The 7,757-nt window shown below is 38.9% G+C and overlaps 2 protein-coding genes across 2 annotated transcripts in view; both read left to right on the forward strand.

Moving 5' to 3' along the window:
* The first annotated feature begins 1,658 nt into the window (after positions 1-1,658).
* LOC106101616 (chymotrypsin-1-like) lies at positions 1,659-4,007 on the forward strand. The gene is made up of 5 exons (XM_013280905.1): positions 1,659-1,770; positions 2,044-2,269; positions 2,590-2,824; positions 3,226-3,399; positions 3,838-4,007. Exons 1-5 carry the CDS (start codon positions 1,719-1,721, stop codon positions 3,979-3,981), a joined length of 831 nt encoding a protein of 276 aa, XP_013136359.1. The 5' UTR covers positions 1,659-1,718; the 3' UTR covers positions 3,982-4,007.
* A 98-nt stretch (positions 4,008-4,105) lies between these two features.
* LOC106101437 (serine protease 27-like) overlaps positions 4,106-7,757 on the forward strand; it is a 7,490-nt gene continuing 3,838 nt past the window's right edge. The window contains exons 1-5 of the mRNA XM_013280674.1: positions 4,106-4,622; positions 5,523-5,754; positions 5,897-6,131; positions 6,382-6,555; positions 7,047-7,191. Of these exons, the coding sequence (XP_013136128.1) occupies positions 4,571-4,622; positions 5,523-5,754; positions 5,897-6,131; positions 6,382-6,555; positions 7,047-7,191 (838 nt within the window). The 5' untranslated portion in view covers positions 4,106-4,570. The remainder of the gene's footprint in view (positions 4,623-5,522; positions 5,755-5,896; positions 6,132-6,381; positions 6,556-7,046; positions 7,192-7,757) is intronic.

Here is a 7,757-nt window from a genome sequence, read left to right on the forward strand (position 1 = left end):
TTTACTTTTTTAATATCAAAGAACTGTATCAGAATTTTTGTTTTTTTTTTTTTTTCATTCAATAGCTATATTTCAAATAGAATTCTAATGAAGAAAAACATGTCGTGGCCGTAGGCCGTAGATTTGGTAATTCGATAGCCCGAAAGCCATAGAACACGGCAATAGCTGTAGCAGTGGCAACATAACAATTAAAACAGTATTTGCACAAAGATTTTTTGTAACAGCGCCATCTATTGACTGGAGCATACTTATCTGTAAGTACAAGATGTTAGTGAAATAATACGGCATTGTGTAATTCCAATTTTTTTATTTATAAAATAAGATCTGTGTTATTTAAATAAATGTTTACATAAATGTGAAATGTTTAATTTTAATAAAGTGGTAAAATTATCTTTGTATTTTATTACGAAAGTAAACCCTTATCGTCTAATAGCCTATCCTAAAGCCATTAACAATCCACTCAAATAGCATATAATTTAAGTATGTAAATCAAAACTTATCATTACGACATGTTCGGATTTATTTTGATAAGCGACCGATTTACTTTCGACATCAATTATCGGAGTGTTTGAAATTCCTTAACATTACCCACAAGCTTTAACACAAGTACTGAATAAGAACTCAATTAAATGACCAGGACTCGTGAGATCTTACTAATATTATAAATGCGAAAGTTTAGATGGATGGATGTTTGTTAGAGTTTGTAGCCTAAACAACGGATCTCGATGAAATTTGGCATAGATATAGAGGATAGTCAGGAAGAACACATAGGCTACATACTTTTCTTTTTTTTAACTCCACGCAGACGTAGTCGCGGGTGAAAGCTAGTATGTCATAAATATTAGACGGATGAAAAAGAGAACAAAAACTGCCTTTTCCACTAACAAATCTATCTCAGTAGTCCTGTTTGCAGTTGCGATGTTGCCATCAGGTTTATTCGTTTAGTGGAAACAGGCATCTTTAGTGTACTAAGTTGTAAATGTTATGTTATAATGTTTTTATAAATCGATTAAAAAATGTTAACATCAAAATATACGGGATTCCTTGAAGTAATTACTGTAAATGTTTCAAAATAACTCAGTAAGTAACAATAATAATAATCAGATAGCTTTGATTGATCGAGTTGGGTTATTGTGATAAACAATCTTGAATTTCCGTTTATACAGTTTGTAAATGAATTTAATTCAATAAAATTAATAAAATAATAGGCTGGCCAAGCCTTTAGATTTACATAAACAAGAAAGTATTAAAATTAAATGATGGCTAGAGTAGAGGAAGGCCGAAGAAAGTGTGAAAGTGGATACGCTTAAGAAGGGTATGAATTCAGATATGACGGCTGATAGAATTGTAAGGAAGAGCAGCACATACTGTGCCGACTCTTCGTAGGGACCAGGGCAAAGTGAACTTACTATGGAGAGAAACCTCTGACAAAGAAAAAGTCTCCAAGATTAAATTCGACGAGAAAAGTCTTAGCATTAAGAAAAGTCTTAGTCTTAGTCTTAGCATATCTAATTTGGTACTACTAAAATTAAATTGCTAGTAACAGGATATACAAAAGCATATATCTATTTTTAAAAATTATATCTAAGTTTAATTATATTTTTATCTATTTGAATGCAATCGATTTTAATTAATCTCGGCTATCTTTATTCTTGTAAGATATGTGGCAAGTTATATAAAGTGTTATAGGAAATGCGCACGCACACGGCGCCTGCAATATGAAGTACTCGGTCGGGATTCTATTCGCTACCCTCCTTGTGGGGAGCTTGGGTGAGTACATGTTGCAATCATAACAAAATGCATACAACAATTTCCGGAATTTTAAATGCCCATCAGTGCAACATTCTAACATTAGTTGAAGGACTCCAACTGTGAGGTGAGCGACGATTGCCTATCCTCCTACAGTGGGAAAGACACACTTCAGCGCACACGGCACTCCAGTCGCGTCAATGTTTTTTGCAGCTGCATACTCTGCGGAGCTTATTAGATCCTAAGATGTTTAATTAAATTCTTTAACTAATGACTAACTCATCCGTATTTCAGCTTTGCCAACGCCCGAAACCGAGGTGAGCCAGTTGTACGGTCACTCGGACCCTACTGGCCGCATTGTAGGCGGGTCGACCGCAGGCAGCGTGCCTTATATGGTGGCGCTATCTAGCGGTCTGATCTCGCGGTCGTTCCTGTGCGGCGGCTCGCTGGTGGCTCGGCGCCGAGTGCTCACCGCCGCTCACTGCATCGCCGCCGTCTTCTCTGGGGGCTCACTCACCAGGTAAACACCAGACCTTACTTAACAAGTTAAACTAGCTAAATGCTCCGGGAAAATCAATAATTGCTGTCAAGTTGATCCCAAATTACAAACAAGAGTTCCTATGGGCCTTAAAGACTCGCCTACGTATCTCACCCACGTGCATGGTTTCTCTGGTGTTCTGGTCGTCCGTGGGCGTTGGATTAATTAACTACAGGCGATACACTCGTTTACTCCTTCATCTACCTAATACAAAATCAATTTTAGGGTCAGAAAAGATTGATAAGGTGACATTACATCTCGTTTCCTAGGTACTAATTAGAAAGTCTCTTCCACTCTTCCAGTTCTCTCCGCGCGACAGTCGGCACCAACCGTTGGAACTCCGGAGGCACGCATTACAACCTTGCACGCAACATTACACACCCCAACTACGTGGCGGGACTTATCAAGAACGACATCGGGCTGCTTGTGACCACGGCAGATGTCGCCCTTACTAACGCCGTTAGAATCGTCGCACTCAACTACGACTTCATCGGCGCCAATGCCGGCACCACCGTGTTCGGCTGGGGGAGGATTAGGGTGAGTATCTATTGTTTATTTTGAACTGTTGACACAGTTTTTATTAATGTTAAAAATAAATAATTGACTAAAGGCAATTAATATTAAAATAGTTGCAACGATTATTTGTAAAAATAATAGATAAAAATAGATAATGGTTGGATTATTTACTTACCTGAATACAAAAGTATTCGTGTAAAGCTCAGGGTCTATTATGAATTGCCTACAGTTGTGTGAACATATTCGTAACGTCATCGACAATATTTGTATTTTATTTGAGAAAGTGTTAATTAAGGACTTTTGTTTTTTGTCGATGAGATTACGACTTTGTTACTGATTCACGTTTGACTCGCTGTTGCGTTTCTATATAATTGTTGTTATTCTGTAAATCACATAATTTACGTTGTCCGTTGTGTGTTCAGCAAGGCGGTGCGAGCTCGGCGACGCTGCTGCAGCTGAACAAGAACACAGTCGACGGCGCGCGTTGCGTCACCGACGTTGCTCGCTTGGCGACGCAGTTCAACATCCGCGCGCCCGCCGTGCAGCCGCACATCGAGATCTGCACATTACACTCCGTTAACCACGGCACTTGTCATGTTAGTGCAATCTTCTACACCACTATAAGTGTAACTGTTTTCGTCGGATGACTGCTACGCAAATTACCACACTTAGATATGTCCAATAACCACTAACGGCAACCATTTGAATCATTTATCTGCGATGTTTTTAACTAACACTTTCCATTTGGATTATGTTGATTCGTTCTTAACATTGCGTTACAATGGTTGATAGGGTCGATATTTTGGCGCCTGATTGAATCATTCTTACACTCCGTAAACACTGCAAATAAAGGTGCCATACGCTATTTCATATGTACATAATTTACCCGACGTTCTTATGGCGAAGGAAAACGTGATGCCTGCATATATCGCCGAAGAAATTCAAAGCCCCTCAGTGGGGAGGAATAGGGACCTAATAGGACTAATAGGAATAGCGATATTATCTGTATCTTAAATCGTTGTGGTAATTCTCAGGGTGACAGCGGCGGACCACTGGTGCTTCGTAGCAACAACCGTCAGATCGGCATCGTGTCGTGGGGACTGCCGTGTGCGCGCGGCGCTCCGGACATGTTCGTGCGAATTAGCGCCTACCGCAACTGGCTGCAGTCCAACATGTAAAATAAACGGAATTAAAGACCTCATGATGTAATGCTTTTATTTTACCACAAACTTTTAGTGTTATGATTATTAACAGGAATAGACCGATATGTGAATGTGTCGCTTCGAATGACAAAAGATGGATTTTCACACCACAACTAATTACATTGGGCAGACAGCAAAAATAAATTACTGCAGACGGAAACTTAAATTGGTCAGCACGGAAACAATAGGATAGATTTAGTAATCGAGTAGGCTAAGGGTTTTCATCTATATTTCTCAGTGCTGCAACAAAACATTAACAATTTGTAAATGTGCGTTGTTTACAAATAATGTATTTACTAACAATTTAATTGTTTTTAATTTATATTTACTAGTTTTGTCCAGTAATTTATTTAACAAGTCGCAAAGAATTTAATTACGAAGTAATGTATCTTAAGTTTTCGGTGATAAGGATTTTGTACTCTTTATCGTCTGTAAGCTGATATCAATCTAATAATTTCATCAACTAATTAGTGACACAATACGAAGGCATAGATTAGAGTTGCAGGCGAACTTATAAATATTTGTTACGGCGGTACATTTAGCAAACGTGCGTCGCGGATCAGAGATGGCGTTCAAAGTTGCAGCACTACTGGCAACATTGCTAGCTACCAGTCTAGGTAAGTTTTAATCTACCTAATTTACAAATTCCATTACAACATACAATTCCTCCTGAGGGAGCCCTTGAGCTTAGTTACTCATAAATGAGGTTTAGGCTAAGCGCCATCTGCGTTCGGCCACCTCAAGCTCGGTGAATCTGTAATTGCCTCTTCAAGGCAAACAGTGGCCATTCAGTCACAAAAAAGCCCAATACTTTAAACGGCTAAGCTCTCGGAAATGCAAAGCGTTTAGTTAAAAAAATTACCCGCTTCATAGCAATTCATTTGAACACGTCATACCAGGCAATCCTAATACATATTTATAAATATGAGAATTTTAATAAAACTTAGGTTTTATTGAAAAAAACAATAAGTTCAGTCGTTTAGAAATTCGTTACTGTTACTAAAACTAGTTTTCAGTGATAAATTTATGCGTAGATTACTGTCTCAGTTTATCAAAAATATCAATATAATCAAAGTAATTACACTGGTCACGTGGATTTCTTGTATTGAATAAACTTTAGCAATTACAAAGATAAACTGCTTGCGACGTGTTCCTTATCTCGCTATCATAAGAACTTGAGTACTCGACTTAAAGCAGCAGTGATTTTTACATCATAGATCTATAGTACAGTTATAACTTTATTGAAATAACTCGAAGGCTACTGGGCGGTTTACAAAAATGTTTTCATCGTTAGAAAGGTAGTCTATCTGTCAGTAACATAGGCTTTATTTTTTTTTCACAGGGTCGAAGTCACAAGCAACAGCTAGTTATTTTCATCACTTAACAATGTTTCTGGCATCGAGTTCTCTGTTGGCATCTTTACCAATCTGCCCAAATAAACTAATAGACATAAATAAAGCTTAGTCTTATCTATTAGTATAGATCTCAAAAGCTAAAATATTTGTGCTTTCTTCCAGCTGTGCCAACACCGCAACATGAGTTCTCCGACTTCTTCATCCACGCGGACCCTAACGCGCGTATAGTGGGAGGCAGCCAGGCGCCGGTGGGTAGCGTGCCCTACATGGTAGCCATGTCCAATGGTCTGCTGGTCCGCAGCTTCCTCTGCGGAGGGTCATTGATCAGCGCGAGACATGTGCTTACCGCAGCCCATTGCATAGAAGCGGTCTTCTCACGCGGTGCACTTAGCAGGTCGGATATTAAACGATTTATACGGCGGGCGTCGCTAGAGAGGAGCAACTGCCCCTGAGAAATTATCTGAACATTGTGATGGCATTGAAAGTTCAAGTGACCAGATCAACAAATATTAACAGAATGTTAATTTAATTTTCAGCTCCCTCCGTGTGACAGTGGGTACGAACCGCTGGAACTCCGGCGGCCAATCATACAGCCTGTCGCGAAACGTGACCCACCCCAACTACGTGTCTAGAACGATCAAAAACGACATCGGAATCCTGGTGACGTCATCCAACGTGGCGTTTACTAACCTCGTGCAGCCTGTGGTCCTCAGTTATGATCACATCGGCGCTGGTGTCAGGTCTAAAGCCGCCGGCTGGGGAAGAATCAGGGTAAGTCTTAAATTTTTTTTAAATTTATTAAAACTTAACTGCCTGACTGAGATGAGAGCCATCTTTCGACATATGCCAACATCCCTTAACTATGCCTATTTTTGAGAACTGTAATCTAAACTTAAGACAGAGAAGAGCGAAAAGACTTTAACGTCTGAGATGCCTTTCAGTTCGTATTTGTCCCAACAGCATCTTAGGGATTTACAAAAATACACCTATTGGCCATATATAATTTGGTGATATTTTGCAGCAAAACGGTTCCCTATCAGCAGCCCTACTGCAGCTGATAGTGACGACGATAGATGGTCAGCAATGCATTCGGGAAGTCGCGCAGCGCGCCGTTCAACTCAACATCAGAGCGCCCGCCGTCGAACCTCACATCGAACTCTGCACCTTCCACTCCGCTAACCACGGCATGTGCAATGTCAGTATACAATCATGTTTTCACGTAATAGCTTGTATCTTGGTAGTTATAGTGATATACAAACGTTATACCTCTGACTTTTCGTGTAATTTGTGCTGGCTGATAAAAGATCAGATAGTTTAAAAATGACTTTACTGTCAGTTAAGGGAACAAAATCTGATATTTCTTTCACATATTTTACACGTTCGATTGCTATAAGAGATTTAACAATTTGGTGGGTCAGGCCCTAAGAATCATTTTAAACCTGACCGGAAGTTCAACACTACCGCTTAATTAATTGTTTCTATTCCTCACTTTAAAAATTAACAGCAAAATACTGAAGCGAATATTGAATACTTCTATTCGTAAAAACCGCTTATCATGTAATAGAAATTAAATAATAGAATTTGTTAAGCATGGCCTTAATTTAAGGCGATGCTACATGTATGTCGATTTAGTATTCGGCCGTAATAACCGTTGTAATACTTTTGCTAAGGTTCTTTTGTTTTCAGGGTGACAGTGGCAGTGCTCTAGTCAATGAGAACAATGGTAGACAGATTGGCATCGTGTCGTGGGGGCTGCCGTGCGCACGCGACGCGCCCGACATGTTCGTGAGAGTCAGCGCCTTTAGGGATTGGATTATCCGCTCTATGGCTTAGATCACACGATTCTAGACTTCACTTGTGTCCTGAAATAATGTTATGGGATGTGTAAATAGCTTTATGTTTTAAAAATTACGATTTAAATTTCAAAATGTACATAAGGTGCAATAAAAAGTGAGTAGTAATTTAAAAGAAAGTAAAATAAATGAAGATGATTTACCAACAGAGTTTATTTTTATACCTGTATCGTTTAAGTACTTCAAAAACCTTTATCCAAACATTCTTGGCCATGAAGGTAATAAATAGGCCCTACGCAATGGATCTATTAATTTCTTTTTTAAAATTCCGCGAGTATGAGCTCGCAGTCAAAATAAAGCATTTAACTATGCATTCCTCTCATTCTCTCAAAATAAATAGAAACAAATACAGCATTATTCCCAACCGTCACCCCTCTCTGTTCCCACGTGTAAATCAAAGGTTTTATCCGTTCCATGTTTTAGTTCCACTATCTAAGGTAACAGATGGAACCGTTAAGAAAAAAACAAAACAAAATGCACTAAAAACAAAACAAAATACACCAAAAACAAAATATTCTCAAAAAAAACAGTACACTAAAAAGTA

This window comes from Papilio polytes, unplaced genomic scaffold, assembly GCF_000836215.1.
Source record: "Papilio polytes unplaced genomic scaffold, Ppol_1.0 DF823980.1, whole genome shotgun sequence".
In the NCBI taxonomy this organism is placed as follows: Eukaryota; Metazoa; Arthropoda; class Insecta; order Lepidoptera; family Papilionidae; genus Papilio; species Papilio polytes.